The sequence below is a fragment of the Aspergillus pseudodeflectus genome (genome assembly GCF_044049435.1).
Source record: "Aspergillus pseudodeflectus strain CBS 756.74 chromosome Unknown BJX68scaffold_34, whole genome shotgun sequence".
NCBI lineage: Eukaryota > Fungi > Ascomycota > Eurotiomycetes > Eurotiales > Aspergillaceae > Aspergillus > Aspergillus pseudodeflectus.
This window is the reverse complement of record NW_027263810.1, coordinates 168,948-188,504: the sequence shown is the minus strand read 5'-3', so window position 1 is coordinate 188,504 and position 19,557 is coordinate 168,948. Positions and strand designations below refer to the sequence as shown.

The following is a 19,557-nucleotide window of genomic DNA, read 5'->3' as shown; positions in this document are numbered from 1 at the left end:
GATCATATCTACAGTAGAAACATGTGCCTCCTCCCTTCTCTCATTAGCTCGCTTCTCGCAGATGTACAGTAGTTGCTTCTGCCGTAAGGAATAGAATGAACTCATACATTCAGCTCACGAACTCATGTTCGTCATTAGCCTGTGCATTTGTGTAACCCGAGAGCTGAGGGCCAGAGCCAGTGATAGGGCAAAGGGCCACCCGCCAAGTACCGAAGGAACGGCGCCTCCTCTCAGCCTCGATGTGGAGAACAGGGTTGTGACGAGATGGAAGATTGAGCCACGAAGTTTGTTTCAGCTTCTGGAGGTCAGGAATCCCGGTCGTGTCGTTGCTGGTGATGGTGGGTGTGTGTCGTGCCTGGGCCTCTAGGCCTTACTCAGTGTGGCCTGCTGACAGGCGAGTCGTGACTGGTGACTTGCGCGATTATTTGGTTTGGGGAGCTGACGTATCCGAGAGGCAGGATGTAAAATCACTCATATTGGACCCAAGTGATTTGACAGGTCTCGATGATGTGGGATAAGCGAGTCGGAATGCTGGACTGACGGCTGCGCACATGGTTATCCGAGCGAGAGCGTGTGGTCGGGAGGCCGCGTACATTCTTGATTTGCCGCCATAGCCTCATTTTTTTGACCGCGTCGAAGGATGGAGGATCTGCACAGGATTCTCAGCTGGCGCATTTATATGTGCAATTGGAATGCACGCTCGGCATTATTTCGGTTGCGGATGAGATATGGAGGCACACCGGCGGTGGGCACAGCCAGCCTCGAAGCGTCTGAGCCTTATCTCGCGGATGTTTTTACAGATAGACTTTGACGGTTCCTGCAGCGCCGCAGTAAGCATCCATCCAACCAAGTACGTACGTTCGTCGTCTTGAACGAGTCTGGAATGTCGGAAAAAGAAAATACATACCATCGGAGCAGCCACTCGCCCAGCATTTCCCTTTCTCATTCCACGCCACGGAACTCACAGCCTTGACCCTCTCGCCGGCCGGGATCGCCGCGATGACTTCTCCACTCAATACGTCCCAGGCGAACACATGCGCTTGGCTGTAGGGCTCATCTTTGTTGGATTCACTTCCGCTCAAGACGACCGCGTCAGCTTTCGCGAACACGGATCGGATGCGCAGTTCCGTGTTGCGATAAGTGGCCGCTCTTTTCCCTGTGATTGATGGAGGCTTGGAGCTGTCTTCTTGGCCGAAAGCGTTCAATAGCTTTCCGTCATCCCGATCTAGCATGCGAATTCGGCTGTCTAGCGTAGATATCAGAAGCGCGTTCCCGTCCGTCGAGCATCGGACGCTGGTAACCGGGTGCCCAAGAACATCGACCGTTGTTCGACCCATACGGATATCGTAGACCCTCACACGACCGTCATAACTTCCGCTGGCGATAGAGTACGTAGCCATATTGACGTGCAATGAGGAGACCGTGTCACTGGCCTCGGTGAGAGTCTGAATCGGCTTATGGGAGTTCGATCGGCCGTCCCAGAGGTTGATGGTCGTATCTGCGCTACCTGAACACGCAAGGAGAGTCAGTCGACACGCTTCAAGATCGCAAGATCCTAGATTTGAAATACGTACCCGAGACAACCACCGCGTCGTCCTCTCCGGCAAACTGTACAGCTTCCACCCTCGCATTATGTCCACCCCAGCGTCTCGTGGTAATACCCTGTTCAACATCCCACAGAAACACCTGGCGATCCCCACCAACACTTGCAAATCGCGAATTATCAGACGCAACAGCAATGTCTAGCACCGAGTACCCATGTGCCTCGTATTTCTGGATCGGTGACGTCGTCTCGACGGCGGACGCATTGTTGCTGTTTGGGATTGCACGAGAGAGGTGGATGGCGCGATCAGTCGAGCCGGTAAGGATATATGTTCCAGGGCCTCCGGAGAAGGTCACGGCATTCACAGGCCCTGCGACGTGGATCAGAATGGGGAAGCTCAAGGGCGCAGTGAGAGCGGCGTACCATTATGTGTCCTGAGGGTGTGAGCCAACTGCGACGGGAATTTCCCAGCCGCAGTCATTGGCAGGTTATCGAAGAGAAAGGCAAAAAGTTGACGATCTAGCCGCAGCACCCAGAGATCGCAGGCTACCGGAGCATGAAACTTGTTACGGCCGAGGCTTTGGGAGGGTCTTGGGATAACAAAGCCATCCGAAGGCGGAGAAAAAGTTCACCGCCGACTCTACTTACCGCAAGGCTGTGTGTACATGCGGCCTAGAGCATCAAATCCAAACACGCAAAATATACGCTTCGTCAGAGTAACAATTATGTTAAAACGAGCAGTTCACCTGATTGTATAAAGTTGGCGGAACTTCATCACCGTAGAGCAGGTTCTAAGCCCCAACGAGAGGGCAAATATATTTCTCCCAGGGCACGAGGATTAAATCTGTATTGAGATGATACGGATACAAGAGGGTTATTATCAAGGACGTAGAAACCATCGCTAGCTACCAGCAAGCAAATTCAGAACACAGGCCTAGCCAGACCGGACGGGAAGCCCCGATATGGATGGTGAGCTTCTGAGCTAAACGCAATCCGAAATAGTCACGGAGAAGGTCAAAAGATGAATAAGGATAAAAGGAAAAAAAACCATGAAGGGGTAATCGAGAGTAAAGCCATATTAGTCGAGATGAATGCACACTTCTGCTTTTTCCGTCCGTGACAACCACTGCCGCCTGCCTCCAGTGGCATGAAAATATGCTTAACGACGGCCGTGGCTCCGGGTGGATGAGCCCTGAAGCCCCTCGATTTCTTGCTCGAGAGCTTTGATTCTATTCGCAAGTTAGCTTGATGAGTTTGTAAAGATTTTGGAAATGTAGGGACATACGCCGCATGGGTAGCCTCCAGATCCTTGTTGAGGCGATCCCGCTCTGCAATAAGCTTCTGCTCCCACTGTCGGAATCGCGATTCCTCGACCTTGACCTGTTCGGTGAACCGCTTGCGCAGGTTCTCCTCTTCTTCCTTGAACTTGGGGTTGTCCAGCTTTCTGGGACGGGCCTCGCCAAATTTCCGAGTCTCCATCTGTTGTGCGCGGTATGCCTCATAGTGCTGCTCCTCAGTTGTGTGGATGAGATCCAACATGTGGGTGCGGATAAGGATTGACCGCAGCTTCTTGAAGTCGCAGTGCTCCTCGTCCTCGACTTCGGCAACACCCCAAGCATATTGGCGGCCTTTGACGACACGGCCATCGTTGGTCTTAACATCCTTCTCGGAACCGATCACAGCAAAAGGCATGGCAGCCATGAGACTGCGGGCGTGGGTGGCGGCGGTCTCGTCGTCCTCCTCGACGGGGGGCGTGTAGATCTTGATTCCCTGGGCTTCGATGACAGCTTGGACCTATTTCAAAGGGTCGCGCGGTTAGTTACACGCTCGAGGAGAAGGACTGTGCAAAAAGGTTGCCTCACCCTCTGTTTGTAACGAAGCAGATCAGCGGGGCTGAGAGTATCGGCCTTGGCGATAACAGGGATAAGGTTGACACGGGAGCTCAGGCGCTTCATGACCTCAATGTCCAGAGGCTTAAGAGTGTGTCCGGTGGGGCGGATGAAGTACAAGCAGGCGTGCACACGCATATCGATCTTGTCTGTACGGCGGGGCTGCTGCTCTTGCAGCATGTAAGACTCATGCTGGTCGTCGAGGAACTCAATAATCGGTTGCCAGGAATCGCGGTTGTTGACGTAGTCACCGAATCCGGGGGTATCGATCACAGTCAAGCGGACTATAGAGCGGAATCGGTTAGTCGAAGCTCATTTCTCGGGCGTCAATCCAATATAAACCTTTGAAGAACTTCTCCTCCAATTCAGCCTTGGTGATTTCAATCTCAACAGTCCGGTCCACCTGCTTCTGGTGGCGGCGCTTGTGGTCGGCGTAGTTCTTGATGGTGGTGGAAAATAGGGTGTTGATAAACGTGGTCTTTCCGAGCCCAGACTCTCCAGCAACCTAATGTCGAATTAATCCAATGCTCTCAATCGTGGAATGATCGTCCCGACGCACCATGATAGTGAAAGCCGCTCCCCGCTTAGCAACAATCTTGTGTCTAAAGCATATTCGTTAGACCACCCGCCGACTCAGTGTATCCAAATGCCAAATGCTCGCATAGTACATACCGCTGGTTTGGGAGCTGTTGAGAAATAATTCATAATTAGCATTGCTCAAATATGTTGCATCCTCAAGTCCAAACTCACGTTGGCAATGCCAATTGGCGAAGCTGTCTCGTTGATGGGAGCCATGATGATAAGGGGTTGATTGAGAGGGAGCTAGAAGACGATCGGTCGGGTTCCGATAAAGCAACCCGGGGGGTTTCTTTGGAAGGAGAAGGGAGAATTGAGAAAGGGATGAAAGAGGAGAAACCCTTCAAGTGGTGAACAAGTCGGAGCGGAGGATGGTCGTCGAGAGAAGATTAGAAGACAAGAGGACAACAGCAGTTCGCCCGCTTCTTGGTTGTGCCTGGTTCAGTTTAGTTCGGCTCCTGCTGCCCCTGAATCCCAAGATTCCAGAGAACCCCCAAGTCACGTTTTTCGGGGATCTTGATTCCTGAGGCCTTAACGCTAGTGCGCTTCGAGACTAAGTTTTCGGAGCCGGGGAAAGAAGTTGATCCGAGCTCTTATCGCGGGAGGCCGACTTTTTTTGTGAAGATCCAAGCATGAGAGGGAACTGCGAACGCTGAGGGAGACGATTTGGCTGTTGAAAATGAAGACCGATTTCAAGGTGAGCTCCGAAGGCCGCGCCCAGATTGGGACCTCGAATTTGTCTCCGAGACTCCAATGATGCTAACAGGAAGCTTAGTTCTCAAACCTCCTCGGTACGGTATATCGCAAAGGAAACCTTCTCTTCACACCAGATGGGAATTGCTTGATATCCCCGGTCGGCAACAAGGTCACAGTTTTTGATCTGGTCAAGTATGTATCTCCTTAACTGCCGTCTCTTCTCTAACCACTTGGTTCTAATCGGATACTCCTGCAGCAACATTTCCTATACCCTGCCTTTTGCGCATCGAACAAATATCCACCGTTTAGACCTTACTCCTCGAGGCAATATCCTCCTCTCCGTCGACGAACATGGCCGCGCAATTTTGACCAACTTTCACCGCCGTGTCCAGATTTACAATTTTTCGTTCAAGGGGCGCATCTCTGCCCTGAAATTCTCCCCAGATGGTCGTCATTTTGCCGTAGGAGTGGGACGCCGGCTGCAATTATGGCATACCCCGGAAACCCCTAGCGTCGGTACGGACGGAGAAATCGATTTCGCCCCGTTTGTCCTGCATCGAGATCTTGCAGGTCACTTTGACGAAGTCGAGCACATTGAGTGGTCCAGTGATTCCCGGTTCCTGTTAACCGCTTCGAAAGACATGACGTCGCGGGTGTGGAGTCTTAATCCTGAGGACGGTTTCGAGCCTACTACACTTTCCGGGCATCGACAGGGAGTGAAGGCAGCGTTTTTCTCCGGCGACCAAGAGATTGTATGTCCCTCAATGCTCATTCGGAACTATTCTCCTAACCCAAATAGATTTACACTGTCAGTAGAGACTGCACACTCTTGAAGTGGGAGTATGTCTCCAAGAAGGATCCGGACACAATGGAAGATGTAGATGAGCCGCGATGGCGAATCGTCAAGAAAGAATTTTTCCAGCAGCCGCATGCCACGGTCAAGTGCGCCGCATTCCACGCTCCCTCCAACTTGCTCGTCGTCGGTTTCTCAAACGGGCTGTTCGGCCTGTATGACTTGCCAGAATTTAACACTATCCATCTCCTAAGGTCAGTCGCTTATCTTCCGGTCACTGCCAGTGACACTAATTAGTTCGCAGTGTCTCACAAAGTAATATCGACGTCGTTGCGATTAACAAATCCGGAGAGTGGTTGGCCTTCGGATCTTCGAAATATGGCCAATTGCTAGTTTGGGAATGGCAATCAGAGTCGTACATCCTGAAGCAACAAGGACACTTAGATTCGATGAATGCGCTTGCCTACTCTCCCGATGGCCAAAGGATCGTGACGGCTGCCGACGATGGCAAGGTCAAAGTCTGGGACGTCAAGTCCGGCTTCTGCCTTGTCACATTCACGGAACACTCGAGTGGAGTGACTGCTTGTCAGTTCTCGAAAAAGGGCAATGTTTTGTTTACAGCATCTTTGGACGGCTCTGTAAGAGCCTGGGATCTCATTCGTTACCGGAACTTCCGAACATTTACCGCCCCATCTCGACTCTCGTTCTCCTCCCTCGCAGTTGACCCTAGTGGAGAGGTCATTTGTGCGGGATCTCCGGACTCATTTGATATTCACGTGTGGTCGGTCCAAACCGGACAACTTCTTGACCAACTGTCTGGTCACGAGGGTCCCGTTTCGGCATTGGCATTCGCCGCCGATGGAAACCATCTGGTTAGCGGCAGCTGGGACCGTACTGTCCGCGTCTGGAGCATCTTCGGACGCACTCAAACTAGTGAGCCATTGCAGCTTACTTCTGACATCCTGAGCGTTGCATTCCGACCCGATGGGAAACAGATCGCAGCATCCTCCCTCGATGGCCAACTGACCTTCTGGTCGGTAGCTGATGCCGTGCAAGTTGCTGGTATTGATGGTCGCCGTGACGTTTCTGGAGGACGCAAAATCACGGATCGCACTACTGCCGCCAATGCTGCGGGGACAAAGTCCTTCCACTGCATCACATACAGTGCCGATGGTTCCTGTATTCTTGCAGCTGGTAACAGTAAATACATCTGTCTGTACGATGTGCAGTCGGGCTGCCTGGTCAAGAAATACACGGTATCCGTGAACACATCGCTGGATGGTACACTAGAATACCTGAACAGTCGTGACATGACCGAAGCGGGTGCTCTCGGCCTTTTGGATGAAACTGGAGAAGCATCAGACCGTGAGGAGCGCATCGACCGTTCTCTTCCTGGTGCAAAGCGTGGTGATGCCGGCTCTCGAACCACCCGGCCGGAAGTGCGTGTCAGCTGTGTAGACTTCTCCTCTACTGGGCGGTCATTCTGCGCAGCTTCCACGGAAGGGCTTCTCATCTACAGCCTGGACACGGAATTTATATTTGACCCATTCGACCTTGACATTGACATTACACCCGCCACAATTCTCGCTACGGTCGAAGGCGCAAAGAAAGCGCTTGCAACCGGCGAAAGTGACAACGACGACACATTCTTGAAGGCACTAGTCATGGCCTTCCGACTAAATGAGTCGAAGCTCATCCGTGCCGTCCACGAATCTATTCCTCCCTCAGACATCGCCCATGTTGTTCGCTCCGTACCGACCGTGTATCTTCCTCGCTTACTTCGGTTCATTGCCCACTCGTGCGACGAAACACCCCATCTCGAATTCAACCTCTTGTGGATTGAATCCCTGTTGAGTAGCCATGGCAGGTACTTCAAGGACAACGCAGGCACATTGGGCCCCGAGCTTCGTGCCGTTCAGCGCGCTCTTGACGAGATCAACGAGAACCTCAAACGCCTTTCCGAAAAGAATTTCTACAGTCTCAACTACCTTCTCGCAAAACCCGTGCTGGCTGATAAGAAGGCACCTGCCTTCCCGAGATTGGTAGAAACCAGTGATGTGGCTGCCATAGGAAACGGCGAAGAGAAGACGAATGATGCCGACGACGACTCAGAGGGCGAATGGCATGGCCTTGAATGATTGCGCGCAGGTTGATCTGTATATTCTCCTTTGTATCCTTGCCTACTGTTTGTCGCCCGACATTTCATGTTCTCGCCGTTTCTGTGACCTTGCATTTGCGTCTGGCGTTGTGATTACAGTGTTGCCATATACCTTGAAAGATGACTGGGACAATTAAAAGTTATAGAAATGTACATAATCTTGATACACGGCTACTTCCAACCAATACTTTCCAACTAATTCGAGCATGCTTCCTGGAGGCAGGCTTGTTATATTAACATTCCCTGTACATGTGAAAGGCCTCGCCTGTGCGCTGAGTTCGAATTCGCCACCTCAGTGAAAACCAGCAAGATAGCCCTTCTGGGAGTCTTCGACTGAGAAGAATCCCTGCATAGCCTGACATTGCGTGGACCTTTGGTAGACGGTCGATGGATATTCGGAATGGGGAGCAGATTATTCCTAACTTCTAAGCGAAGGTTCTTATTAGGAGGACGCGAGATGAGATTTGATGATACTGCTAGGGTCAACTCTGAAGCGATGTTGTGTTGGGATAGGGCTGATGTGGCGGCTATTGGGCTGAGACCCCCATGAAACGTTATGCCGGGATGTGCATGCCCGACCCGAACCGAAAATGACGCCCCGGCGCTGTGCGAAACGTAAACAGGTGAAGGAAAATATCGAAAACAAAAGTGCGAGGGGAAATTGAATGAGAAGCGAGTTCAAAATGACTCTACAGAGATTCCGATCCATCTGGTTGGAATCAAAGTCTCCTCTGCGTCTTCATCTGTAAACAGGTTTTGGTTGTCAAATAGCTCCCCCGATAGCTTTGAAGAATAGGACAATAAAGCTCTTTCCTTCGTAGTTTGCCATCTGGTATCTAAAGTATAGCGACCGCGTTCGGCGGGCTCGCTACGCCTCCAGGAACCTATTCCACTTTATCAGCACTCGGATTAGGACAGAACAAAAGATGAGGAACAAACCTTTAACGGCACACTACTCAAAAAAAACGTCCACCTCTTCCTTTCCCTACACTTGTCCGCCAATTCCTCCAACTGCATGTATTCCCCTATTGCCATACCCCACCCACTCAAACACCACTGATGCAGCGTCTGCTCTGGCGGAACGCCCTCCCGAACCAGCGGCGCCGGTTCAAAACTCGGCGAATCGCTCGCAATCGCCGCGAACTGGTTCTCCCACAGCCAGCGCAGCGTGCGCTCACCGTTCTCGACGCCCGCGAAGTCGGGGGTCGGCCGACAAGCGAGGGCCGCTTCTTCGTCGGCGGAGAGGGCGTTGTAGGCGCGGGTGAAGCCAGTGCGCACGAAGAGAATGTCGCCTGGGCGTGGGGTCGTGTTGGTTTCGCTGAGGATGGTTTGGAGAGAGGAGAGCGGGATTGTGGCGCTTGTGAAGGGAGTAAGGGGGATGGAGTTTGCATCTGCCCAGGTTGCGTAGTCGATTAGGAGGCCGCGGCCGACGATGCCGCCTGCGTTGGACCAGGCTGGGGTGTTTGTTAGCAGGCTTGATGGATTGTCTTTTGTCCTGGGGAGAACACGAACCGTCGATTCCAAGAACTCTCGACTCTTTCAACTCATCTAGCGAATGTCCATTGAAGTAACACCCATGCGTCTGGTTCCCTGTCATAAACATGCCCCCGTCAACTACATCCGGTTCCCTATCCCCATCAGATACCATAAAACACTAACCATAATGCCGAAACCCATCCCACTGACTACTCGTCTGTGTATTAAACGTAAGGATATCATCATTAACAATCCTCGGCGCCTTATTCACAAGCTCCTGGGTAAACGGCTTGCGTCCGAAACTCGGATGGCTGAGGCGATTGAGGGGTAAATCTAGAGAAATGCGAATTCCCTCGCGGATTTCTTCGGCAGCTGCTTTCCGAACGAGTTCTGGGGTTAGGAGGTTAAGCATCCCGAGTTCGTTGCCTGCGCCGAAAAGGCCCCAGGCGTTTCCTGGCGGGCCCGAGGGGTCGAGGGTTAGGGAGTCGAAGGAGGGAATTGTTGCGGGCATATTGATGTGTGGTGTGAGCAAATGATAGAGGGGCGGTTCAGAAAGGGTTCAGATGGAAAGGAAAGTACAATTGGGGAGAATATTATGGATAATCGAGAGGTCGGTTATTCAGCCGACGGATAATTTTCCAGCGCCTGGAGGAGGTATGCAAATCTCGGAGTGAAGCCGCGATGATGGAGATGCGGGGAAAGGTGGGGTGAGGATTTCTTGAATTGCTTAGCCCAACGTTGCCTCCACGTAACTTTACAGGACCACGGTAATATACAGTATGCCGTCTAGCCCAAACAATCTATGGAATCCCCCAAATGCTCCTTGTATGTAATGATGATCACGCATTTCCAGCACTTCCAGGAGCGGCACCGGCGGCGCCTCTTCCACGGTTACCACGACCCCGGAATCCGTTTCCTCGGTCACCGCCGCGCCCGTTGCCTCGACCGCGTCCGCGCGGCTGGAACTGAGGTGGTGGAACTTGCGAATAGTTCTTGGGTCGGAAGTTGGGGTTGTTTTGGACGATGCCGGAGTCAGGATCGCTGTCAACCGCCGTGTACCCGCCTCGTCCGCGCGCCGCGCTTCCGCGGCCACCTCGGCCTCTGCCACGAGATGAGCCGTCTAAATCGTTGTGTTGGCCCCGGCCACCGTTGGCTTGCGGTCTGAAAGGCAGTGTTGTAGTGCCGTTCTGTGCCCCCTGCCCGCGGCCTCTCCCAGACAGTGCACCACGGAACGATCCTCTGAGTGGTGGCGGGGTGGCAGCCTCTTTCAACTGGCCGCCACCGCCTGCTCCCATAGGAGCACCGTATCCAGTTACCGTCAAGGGAGATGGTTGATTTTGTTGCTTCTGACTCACTGCGGCTCTCGTACTAGCAGTCAGTTGCCTGTACGACACGTTGAGGACAGACGATGCGAGCACAGTTTGTCCACGGAACGGAGAGCATCGATCGCCGAGGGTTGTGCCGCTCATGAAGGCGACATCGAAGACAACGTCAAGTAGAGTAGCTCTTGGAGTTCTAGTAAGCCCAACTACAGTTCCTCGGGTAGCGATGGGAACTTTTCCAGAGTCCTGGGCGTATACAACACGATCACCTAGCTTGAAGGTCTGGTTACCAAGTCGCTGCTCAACGTCGGATGGCCGAAGAAGAGCACTGCGCGGGACGCCCCGCATTTTCTTCGCCTCCATAGCCGGCTGGCTCTGCAAGAGTTGGTCGGCGTCTTGTTCAATCAGCTTGACAACATCCGAATCAAGTTGTTCTGCCTCGAGCGGAACCCTTTCAAAGCTCTTGGCTTCGATTTCCTTGAGCCAAGCCTTGATTTCGCTGATCTTTTGGAGTGCAATGTCTGGTGGGTAGAAATCGGTTGGCGTGTAACGATCGTTTTGAGGGTTACGCTGGATACCCGCAATGAACTCGGGAAACTTGATCATGTACTGCTGCAGCAGACCGACGGCCTTTGCACTAAACTCCCAGCCGGAATCTCCACGCCGAGAATATCCAAGGACTTTCTGCTTCTTGGCCTCGAACTTGAGATTGAGACCTAGATTGACTCGGAAGCCTTCAACGTCCACAGAGAATGAAGAAGTGATCTTGGCGAGGACCAGCGGATTCAAGCGCAAGTTGCGCGCAATCGCAAAGGATGGCATATAAGGGCTGAGCGCCTCGGCGTTCTTGGCACGCTCTCTTCCAAAGTCGGGCTCTCGACCCTTGATGGAGGCAATCAAACCAGTCACTTTGCCATCTTCATGGCCGGTGATATGGACTGGCCTGCCGTAGTTGAAATCGCCCAGGAAAAAGGCTCGCGAGCCCTCTGGGAACTCCTTTTCAATTGGCAGAGCATCGCGTTCGATGAAGCGCTCATCAGGGTTGATGACTTCGTCGACAACGAGCTGCAGAGCGTAATCCGTTTCCTGTCCAGGAATATCTGCAAATTCTTTGACCGTGGCTCCTTCATCAGTCTTGATGAGACCTTTCAGCAGCTGAACATGCACCATCGCCTCGACAGGGCCGATGATCATACCAAATCTCCGGCTGTAAGTCCCCTCAATCTTGTCAGCTTTCTTCTTCCACTGCTCAATCTGCACGTCCGAATGGGGAGTCGCAAGAGCGTGTTGCTCCCCTTCCGGGAGAGTGTAGTCAAATAGTTCGTCAGACACGCGGATGACGAGTGCTTCTTGCAAAAATGGATAGCCGACAAAAACACGCTGGCCAAGCTTCTGCTTCGCCAGCTCAGTAGACGATCTGCTTCCAGGGTCAAGAATCGTGACCACCATGCTTTCATTGCGGCTCTCTTGCTGAAAGACACAAACACCATGGAATCCCAATTGGCCGACATGCGGCAATGTTTTCAGACTTGGGAAACCTGCGAGAGCGGAAGCGCCAATGTGTACTCCTTCCATCAGCCCAACGTACGGTTCCAAGCCTTCCATGGTGGGGAGGTCAAAAACGTTTTGCACACAGTGGCAGTTGGGAAGATCCGGGAAAACTCCTGGGAAGGAAGAAGGATAGATATACTGCGTGTCAGGCGAGTAGGTGAATTTCAGGCTTACGCCAAAGCCGTTGCGCGCCTTTTCTTCGGGTGTCAAGAGGTGCTCTCTTGTGGCAAGCGCATCGAGAAGGCGGCGCTCGTCGATAAACGGAATCTTGACAACCGCCTCCCATTCCATCTTCTTGCCGTTCATATCTAACTCGAAATCACGCGGATAGAAGTCAATAATGGGAGAATCCGGCGAAGTCATCAAGTCGTGATACGCCTTGGGCACGGTCTTTTTGCTACGGTCGGGAAGCACACCCATAAGCTGTTCATAGGGTCTGAAAGGTCGCCCGAGGCGAAAGTTTACGTCCGCCTTCAAGCCCTTCTTCACATCTAGATCGCAGTCAGAAAAACGGGAAATATACATGTCCACAACCACCAAACTTACCGGATATCATTGGTGCGTAGTGTGAGCTGAAGAACCATGGCCAAGAGGCAATTCCTCTGTAATAGTAGTACAGAACCCATTGAAGGCCTTGCACATAGTTTTCGGTCAGTTTCCTCATTTCCTCGTGGTTGTCCAAGCCCCAGCCGAACTTGTTCATATAGTATTTGTCCTTCCAATCCTGAAACTTCTCGTCGTACTTCTTCTGAGCCGCTGCTTGGGCCTCTTCGGCAGATAACTCTTGAACTTTTGCGTTCTCATATCTGCGGATAATGCGCTGCACAGCCATAGAAGCCTCTTCGTCTTCTTCCTCCTCGCTGTCATCATCTTCATTCGCAGGAAACTCGACACGAATGAATCGGTCCCCATCGTCATTCGCGACTGTCGACCAGGGCAGTCGAAGGTCACCCGCGAGCTGCTCGACAAACTTGCGGTCCCTAGCAGGGAGTGTCGGTGGGAAATCAAGAGGTTTCGAGTCTGCCGCCTTTCCAGGTCGATTCAGAACAAACTTCTTGACCGACTTCAGAATAGTTTTCTGGTCCGGTGTGATTGTAAATGTCTTTGGCTTCGCGTCGGCCTCCCCATCTTCTTCCGCACCATTTTGCTTTGCACGAATCCATGCCGCATCCGAGTTCTCAGCCTCGAAGAAGCGGTACTCCACGTGGCTTAATCCATCCAGAAGCATACCAAGCCGTTCCAGGTTGATAACACCTTCCTCATTGATATAGCCACCCATCTTCGGCAACACCTCCTTGTAGACCTTGAACATCAACGACAACGCACCTTCATTAATATGAAGGTTGGGCAAATTGGGCAAAAAGTCGTTTCCAACAAAGAAAGCCATCAAGATGAAGTCGTCGATCACACGCTCAAACTCATAATGGAAGCTCAGAATCCCTTCTTGCTCCAGCTCCTGGAACTCCAATTCCAGGTATTCTCGAACCATGGACAAATGTAAAAGGAAGAAATTCTGATGCTCGAGCTCCTTTGGCTTTTTCTGCACCTGGCGGCCAAAGGTCACCTCCTCACGGAGAAGGGCAAAGTGCGGGTCGTGGCTCAATAGACCCAACATGATCAAGTCGGCGTCAAGTCCATACAAACAGTGGCGGACATTGGGATCGTATCCAGGTTGCGCCTTCGCGTGTCGGATATATTCCATGATCTTGTGTTCACCCTCACCAGGTACTTCGTGCCCTGAAAGTACAATTTCCACCCCTTGCCAGTCCTTATCCTCGGAAATCTTCTTGCTGATGAAATATTTCAGCTGTTCTGTAAGCTTCGCCATAAACTCCGTTCCAGGAGTGATGCAGTTGCTGTCGAATGGATCTTCCTTTGGCATTTCAACCCCTTGGGCAATCGCTTTCTCTCTCGCCACTTCAGCATCCAGGGCCGTTCGGAATCGTCTCGCGCGCTGCTGATTCATTTTGGCGCGTGGCGCAACACCATCCACCGCCATGAAGAAAAGCTTCTTGGGCTTGATCTTGCCATACAAATGCTCGATATAGTTGAAGATGGCTATGAACATCTTATCTTCGGTCAATCGGAAGGTAGGGGAGTCGCTGTCTTTGTGTGTACAGTTATGAATAATGCCGTTCATGTCGAGATATAGGTTGTCGAACTCTGGTATCCGGTTCTCTGCGATCAGCATAGAGATCGTAGGATACCGCTCGCTCAGCCAGCGGAAGAATTTTGGGACACCCATGGCGAATCAAAGGAAATTAAGAGATTCGATATCGTAGTGAAAGCGCAAGCGAATAAGTGCGATTCTCGTGGTGTGTCGTGACCGTCGTAGTCGTCGTCAGTAACCCCAATGAAGAAACTCAAGCTTCGAAGGCAAAACTATTCGGAGACCGCGGGCCCAAAAAACAACTCTGGATACTCAGGGAGCGTGAGAGTATAATACAAAATAAGGAACGATGATTCCAAGCAGTAAGTAAACTAGAAGAGCAAAGAAAAAGGAAGATGAAGCAGCCTTGAGGTAGAGGGGAGCTATTGGGAAGATGATTCACTCCAGGTGGCTGAGACCGCCTCGGGCTCAAACCGAGAACTGGACGGGTGGAGGCTTAAGGCGGAATCCAAGTTAGGTATAGCTCTACCAAGCCCTTTTAAGTCTAATTGGGTTTAGCTCCCCTGACGCCCATTAACGCGCTGCGACAAGATCTCGCGTTTCTGAAAAGAAGCTCCATCCGCAAACCACAGAGCTCTCTCCGCCGAACCTGTGTTATACAACAGCGTCGCCTTTTTGCTCCTTCGGTCATTCGATAATCGATCAAGACACAACCCTAAATATGGAACCCTATGATGACGGTGCGCTTATCATCTCAAAACCGTTGCGCGCGGCCAATTCTCTAACTTCTACTAGGTTTCATTGAAGAGCAGGAGGAGCAAGAGGAGGAGCGCACCGAGGAGAAGATCATTAACGAAGGTATTTCATCTCATGATATCTATGGGACTACCCAAAATCTAGGCTGACACGCATTGACCAGAATACAAAACATGGAAAAAGAACGCTCCGTTCCTTTACGACATGATCCTCAGCACGGCATTAGAGTGGCCGACTCTTACAACACAATGGTTGCCTGACAAGCAAGAGTACGCGACGCTCCCTTAGTTGCGGCGATAGACCTAGCTCTAACCCCTCCATCACAGAGTCCCAGACAAACCATACTCAACCCACCGCCTGCTCCTCGGTACTCACACGTCCAGCGACGCACAAAACTATCTTCAGATCGCTCAAATCCAGTTACCTAACCCTAATGCTCCTAATCCCGATGACTATGATGAGGAACGTGGAGAGATCGGCGGTTATGGCGGCAGCTCCAAGAAAGCTCCTATGGAGATCAAGTTCAACATTGTGCAGAAGATCGACCACAAGGGCGAGGTCAACAAGGCACGCTATCAACCACAGAACCCCAACATAATTGCCACGATGTGTACGGATGGGAGAGTCATGGTCTGGGACCGCTCAAAACACCCCAGTCTCCCCACAGGAACAGTGAACCCCGAGATGGAGCTGCTTGGCCATGAGCGGGAAGGGTTCGGTCTCAGCTGGAGTCCACATGTTGCAGGTCACCTGGCTACAGGAAGCGAGGACAAGACTGTGCGCCTCTGGTAATTACTTGTGGTATATTCCTTGTCCTGGGCTACTGCTAACACTTGGAAGGGATCTCAACACATACACCAAAAGCAACAAGGCCCTGAAGCCCGTCCGAACCTATACCCACCATCAGTCCATTGTCAATGACGTTCAGCACCATCCTCTTCACTCATCCCTTATTGGAACTGTGTCTGATGATATCACTTTACAAATTCTGGACACGCGGATGCCGGACAACAATCGCTCAGCGGCATCGGCCACAGGCCAACATCGTGACGCTATCAATGCTCTTGCTTTCAACCCTGCCGCTGAGACCGTCCTAGCCACTGGTTCTGCTGATAAGACCATCGGCTTATGGGATCTACGTAACCTGAACACCAAGCTCCATACTCTCGAAAATCACACCGACTCTGTCACATCAATCTCGTGGCATCCGTTTGAGGAAGCCGTGCTGGCCAGCGCAAGCTATGATCGCAAGATCATGTTCTGGGACCTCAGCCGGGCGGGCGAAGAGCAAAGCCCTGAAGATGCCCAGGATGGGCCACCTGAGCTGTACGTGATCTTTCTTCCTATCCTTCCGAAACCCTCTAGACCAACTTCTCACACTGACACTTCAACAGTCTGTTCATGCACGGTGGTCACACCAATCGTATCTCTGACTTCAGCTGGAACCTCAATGACCCCTGGGTACTCTGCTCTGCCGCAGAGGACAATCTTCTGCAAGTATGGAAGGTTGCCGATGCAATCGTGGGTAAGGATATGGAAGATGTGCCGACCGAGGAGTTGGAGCCTTGATTTAATCTAGCGTCCGGCGAAGAATCTTTTCTCGTTCAAACTTGCCTTGCAGAAATATGATTTCTGGTGGAATATCTCATGGCCCTTTTACCTTCCCATCACTTTCCACTGTGAGAAGCACATCATAATACCAAACCTCACTCGGTGAAATCAACTACTCGGATACAATCTTCATCGTCTCTTACAATTTCAAGCCGCTTTGAAGAAATTTAAGCTAGTTTTAGTACTAGTAGCAGAATCTCTTACACTCCATCACTGATACAGTAAATTCGAGAGGGCAACTTAAGCGCCCGTTCTCGGAGTTAACGATGCAATCACGCCGTTTTCTTGCTCTTCCGGCCTCCAATAATTGACACTCGTGGATTGGCTATTGAGATACTAGGTCCCATTAGCCCGCATAATGCAGATGCGAACACTTATTCTAGAACTCTTGGAAGATTAAACATTGCAATGCACTGAGTGGCCGTGATCGCAGGCGGTGAACAAACTGATGCAAGTCAACCCCATGTGCGGCGTGTTCGGAGGGGTCCCAGACTCCGAAAAGAATCGCCTTCAGCCCGTCATACTAGTGGTGTCTTTTTTTCCCCTCTCGTTAGAAGCAAAAAAAAATTCCGACAAACCCAAAATGACTCAAGCCATGTCCTAATCTCATTTCTCATCTTTATATTCTATTATTTCAGTCGCCTATTGATCAATCCAGTCCTACCATCTTCTTATTTCCTCATCCAGTTTCCTACAAAACCCCACATCCCAGTCTTCTCCCCCGCCATAGTAAGAAATAGCTATGGGTTCCGGATCTCCTCCTCCCACAGGTCCAAAGCCCAAGTCGGTGATACCTTCTCATCTCCTGAACGGCGGCTCTCCTTTGAATAATACGTCTGTTGCCTCTCGAGACGCGCGTGAGCGAGAAAGTGTTCAAACTTCGATCCGGTCATCTTTCGCTCCTCGCATTCCCGCGGAGTTTGACCTACCCGAGTCAGACGCGCCAGCGGCTGATCATGCTAGCAGCTACGACAGCCCTCGCCGCCGGAGCTCCGTGGTTACAAAGTATGCGGTCTCTGAGCCTTGTCTTCTTATGTGCTTGACTAACGCGGCACGGTTACAGGCCCACGCTGAATGATCCAGCCCGCGATCCGAGAGATGACGCCGGTGCGCTAACCCCCACCGCAACTGTCAGCCGTCCAGACAGCCCGTATACCTTGAACCCGCCGATCGACTTTGATGGACTCAGCTGGCCCTGTAAGTTCTTTCTCGAGCTCGTTGCACGCTCTCTCGGCTAACGTCGATCTCGTGGATAGGCCCTGGCACTCGCGCACGATTGGAGTCTTCGCCAGAAGAAAATGAGGAGCGCATTAAGAAGCTTTCAGGAGCTGTGAGGACCATTCTTGAATGTATCGGGGAAGATCCAGAGAGGGAGGGTCTTAGGGGAACGCCTGAGCGGTATGCGAAAGCAATGCTCTACTTCACTAAGGGTTACGAGGAGAACGTTAGGGATCTGGTCAATGGCGCCGTCTTCCATGAGGATCACGATGAGCTGGTCATTGTCAAGGATATCGATGTCTTCTCACTGTGCGAGCACCATATGGTTCCCTTTACCGGAAAGGTAAAAGCCCCTCCGAACCGCTAGACTTTGCTCCGTTCTAATCGATTATCCTCCTAGATGCACATTGGATATATCCCCGATCGCCGCGTCCTTGGCCTTTCCAAGCTTGCCCGCCTTGCCGAAATGTTCTCTCGCCGACTCCAGGTACAAGAGCGCCTAACCAAACAGGTCGCTCTCGCCATCTCTGAAGTCCTTAAGCCCAGAGGCGTCGGCGTCGTCATGGAATCCTCCCATCTCTGCATGGTGATGCGCGGCGTTCAAAAGACTAGTAGCACGACAACCACCAGCTGCATGCTTGGCTGCATGCGCTCCAGCGCGAAAACCCGAGAGGAATTCCTTACGCTTCTGAACAGAAAGTAGTTCAAACCCAGCTCAACTCAACGACTTGTACACATCTACGCCTTCCTTTTCTCTCTCGATTTGTTACCCCTCATTTTAACAGTGGCTGGTATTCATGATTCTTTTTTCTGGAGTTTTGGCGGGTACCTCTCAACAGGTTATGTTCAATAGGACCGGGTGTTGGCAGTCTCTTTTTTTCATGGAACGAACAGGTCAAGTCTTTCTCATCCTGACACTTTCGTTTCATGCCCTTGCGTGTTATCTAACTTTTTCTATTTCGCATATATTACTACTCGCATAGATTTAAGTACCGATGTCTACTTAGAACGGTCAAAAGTCCGGAACGATATTCATCTATCTTTGAGCCGTCGAACAGACAATAGAACGAAACGGGGTGCCGGAGTATCAGGTTGCATTATTTCGCCTCTCTACGTACGCGATGAATGTCCTTGATCTCCGTCCTAAGTGCTGTGGTTCGTTCATCAACATGATCTCAGCTCTCTTGTGCTGTATAAAACTTGACTTTAGCTAGATATTGGATAATCTAGATGATATATCATATATAAGCAGAAACATCTGAATGTATCTTCTGGCCACCATCGATTCGATGAATATGGCATCTAGCTGGTAGAGTCTAGTCATTTCTTCCCCTTCTCCTTGTTTTGTTTGAGAGTGATAGCGCGAATTATTTCGTCACCATAGGTGAATGAAAACATTCAAAATTTCCCCTTCTCAAGCAATTTTTACTCTAATCTTGGAAATGCCTTATTCTACTCGTTTCTCCCCTCTTTTATCTGTTTTCATAACCTTTCACCTCTGGTCTTCCTTGGTGTTTGACCACTACCTATCTCGAATCTGCCTTTTAATTCACCTCTCGCCCATCCACTTTCATCTTTTTCTGGACCTACTGCCTTCCGAAATGGCTCATCCTAACACTCGTGAGATGGATGTTGCCCGTTCTCTGCTTCACATGGCGACTCCAGGTGATGGTCAGAATGTCCCTGCAATCGACCATCCTGGGACTGTCAGACCTACGAGACAAAGGGTCATAAAAAGAGAACACAATGCAGCCAACGGTGTTGGAGCTGGAGCACCTCATCAAGGTCACCGCCAACCAGTCATGCTACATGCTCAAACTCCAACGCATTATCAGCAAACTGTCTTGAACCATAATCC

General features: G+C 51.3%; 7 protein-coding genes across 7 annotated transcripts; 3 read left to right on the top strand and 4 right to left on the bottom strand.

Annotated features, from left to right (window-relative positions):
• Positions 1–794: 794 nt before the first annotated feature.
• On the bottom strand, positions 795–2,024 carry BJX68DRAFT_256595 (WD40 repeat domain-containing protein; the record flags this gene model as incomplete). The annotated part of the gene is made up of 4 exons (XM_071043203.1): positions 795–817; positions 908–1,507; positions 1,575–1,913; positions 1,967–2,024. 4 exons carry the CDS (start codon positions 2,022–2,024, stop codon positions 795–797), a joined length of 1,020 nt encoding a protein of 339 aa, XP_070896951.1.
• A 264-nt stretch (positions 2,025–2,288) lies between these two features.
• Positions 2,289–4,469, bottom strand: aspC (septin CDC12). Its single transcript, XM_071040835.1, has 7 exons — positions 4,183–4,469; positions 4,105–4,118; positions 3,992–4,034; positions 3,775–3,937; positions 3,406–3,716; positions 2,829–3,337; positions 2,289–2,772 (listed from the first exon to the last, which is right to left on the bottom strand). The coding sequence occupies exons 1-7, from the start codon at positions 4,225–4,227 to the stop codon at positions 2,703–2,705; spliced, it is 1,155 nt and encodes a 384-aa protein (XP_070896950.1). The 5' UTR covers positions 4,228–4,469; the 3' UTR covers positions 2,289–2,702.
• A 174-nt stretch (positions 4,470–4,643) lies between these two features.
• Positions 4,644–7,866, top strand: BJX68DRAFT_128993 (snoRNA-binding rRNA-processing protein PWP2). The gene is made up of 5 exons (XM_071036262.1): positions 4,644–4,705; positions 4,784–4,896; positions 4,961–5,456; positions 5,504–5,751; positions 5,802–7,866. Exons 1-5 carry the CDS (start codon positions 4,688–4,690, stop codon positions 7,633–7,635), a joined length of 2,709 nt encoding a protein of 902 aa, XP_070896949.1. The 5' UTR covers positions 4,644–4,687; the 3' UTR covers positions 7,636–7,866.
• Positions 7,867–8,063: 197 nt separating this feature from the next.
• Positions 8,064–9,806, bottom strand: BJX68DRAFT_129006 (uncharacterized protein). Its single transcript, XM_071036263.1, has 4 exons — positions 9,315–9,806; positions 9,168–9,245; positions 8,595–9,109; positions 8,064–8,539 (listed from the first exon to the last, which is right to left on the bottom strand). Exons 1-4 carry the CDS (start codon positions 9,640–9,642, stop codon positions 8,492–8,494), a joined length of 969 nt encoding a protein of 322 aa, XP_070896948.1. The 5' UTR covers positions 9,643–9,806; the 3' UTR covers positions 8,064–8,491.
• On the bottom strand, positions 9,637–14,560 carry BJX68DRAFT_128988 (chromatin-binding exonuclease XRN1). Its single transcript, XM_071036261.1, has 2 exons — positions 12,551–14,560; positions 9,637–12,495 (listed from the first exon to the last, which is right to left on the bottom strand). Exons 1-2 carry the CDS (start codon positions 14,247–14,249, stop codon positions 9,971–9,973), a joined length of 4,224 nt encoding a protein of 1,407 aa, XP_070896947.1. The 5' UTR covers positions 14,250–14,560; the 3' UTR covers positions 9,637–9,970.
• Positions 14,561–14,719: 159 nt separating this feature from the next.
• Positions 14,720–16,798, top strand: BJX68DRAFT_241421 (WD repeat RBAP46/RBAP48/MSI1 family protein). Its single transcript, XM_071040834.1, has 6 exons — positions 14,720–14,854; positions 14,910–14,972; positions 15,034–15,139; positions 15,197–15,658; positions 15,711–16,196; positions 16,265–16,798. Exons 1-6 carry the CDS (start codon positions 14,836–14,838, stop codon positions 16,437–16,439), a joined length of 1,311 nt encoding a protein of 436 aa, XP_070896946.1. The 5' UTR covers positions 14,720–14,835; the 3' UTR covers positions 16,440–16,798.
• Positions 16,799–16,982: 184 nt separating this feature from the next.
• BJX68DRAFT_128949 (GTP cyclohydrolase I) lies at positions 16,983–18,745 on the top strand. The gene is made up of 4 exons (XM_071036260.1): positions 16,983–17,486; positions 17,545–17,678; positions 17,738–18,042; positions 18,100–18,745. The coding sequence occupies exons 1-4, from the start codon at positions 17,224–17,226 to the stop codon at positions 18,400–18,402; spliced, it is 1,005 nt and encodes a 334-aa protein (XP_070896945.1). The 5' UTR covers positions 16,983–17,223; the 3' UTR covers positions 18,403–18,745.
• Positions 18,746–19,557: the final 812 nt, after the last annotated feature.

Bases quoted from the DNA above. Each gene is read 5' to 3' on its own strand.
- BJX68DRAFT_241421 (XM_071040834.1), top strand. The intron at 14,973-15,033 runs GTATTTCATCTC...CGCATTGACCAG, and splicing joins GGAGAAGATCATTAACGAAG to AATACAAAACATGGAAAAAG. The intron at 15,659-15,710 runs GTAATTACTTGT...AACACTTGGAAG, and splicing joins GACAAGACTGTGCGCCTCTG to GGATCTCAACACATACACCA.
- BJX68DRAFT_128988 (XM_071036261.1), bottom strand. From the start codon at position 14,249: ATGGGTGTCCCAAAATTCTTCCGCTGGCTGAGCGAGCGGTATCCTACG. The intron at 12,496-12,550 runs GTAAGTTTGGTG...ACTGCGATCTAG, and splicing joins CTACGCACCAATGATATCCG to ATGTGAAGAAGGGCTTGAAG.
- BJX68DRAFT_129006 (XM_071036263.1), bottom strand. From the start codon at position 9,642: ATGCCCGCAACAATTCCCTCCTTCGACTCCCTAACCCTCGACCCCTCG. The intron at 9,110-9,167 runs GTTCGTGTTCTC...CAAACACCCCAG, and splicing joins GAGAGTTCTTGGAATCGACG to CCTGGTCCAACGCAGGCGGC. The intron at 8,540-8,594 runs GTTTGTTCCTCA...AAAGTGGAATAG, and splicing joins TGAGTAGTGTGCCGTTAAAG to GTTCCTGGAGGCGTAGCGAG.
- BJX68DRAFT_128949 (XM_071036260.1), top strand. From the start codon at position 17,224: ATGGGTTCCGGATCTCCTCCTCCCACAGGTCCAAAGCCCAAGTCGGTG. The intron at 17,487-17,544 runs GTATGCGGTCTC...GCACGGTTACAG, and splicing joins CGGAGCTCCGTGGTTACAAA to GCCCACGCTGAATGATCCAG. The intron at 17,679-17,737 runs GTAAGTTCTTTC...TCTCGTGGATAG, and splicing joins TGATGGACTCAGCTGGCCCT to GCCCTGGCACTCGCGCACGA.
- BJX68DRAFT_128993 (XM_071036262.1), top strand. The intron at 5,457-5,503 runs GTATGTCCCTCA...TAACCCAAATAG, and splicing joins TCTCCGGCGACCAAGAGATT to ATTTACACTGTCAGTAGAGA. The intron at 5,752-5,801 runs GTCAGTCGCTTA...ATTAGTTCGCAG, and splicing joins AACACTATCCATCTCCTAAG to TGTCTCACAAAGTAATATCG.
- aspC (XM_071040835.1), bottom strand. From the start codon at position 4,227: ATGGCTCCCATCAACGAGACAGCTTCGCCAATTGGCATTGCCAAC. The intron at 3,938-3,991 runs GTGCGTCGGGAC...ATTCGACATTAG, and splicing joins GAGCGGCTTTCACTATCATG to GTTGCTGGAGAGTCTGGGCT. The intron at 3,338-3,405 runs GTGAGGCAACCT...CCTTTGAAATAG, and splicing joins TGCTTCGTTACAAACAGAGG to GTCCAAGCTGTCATCGAAGC.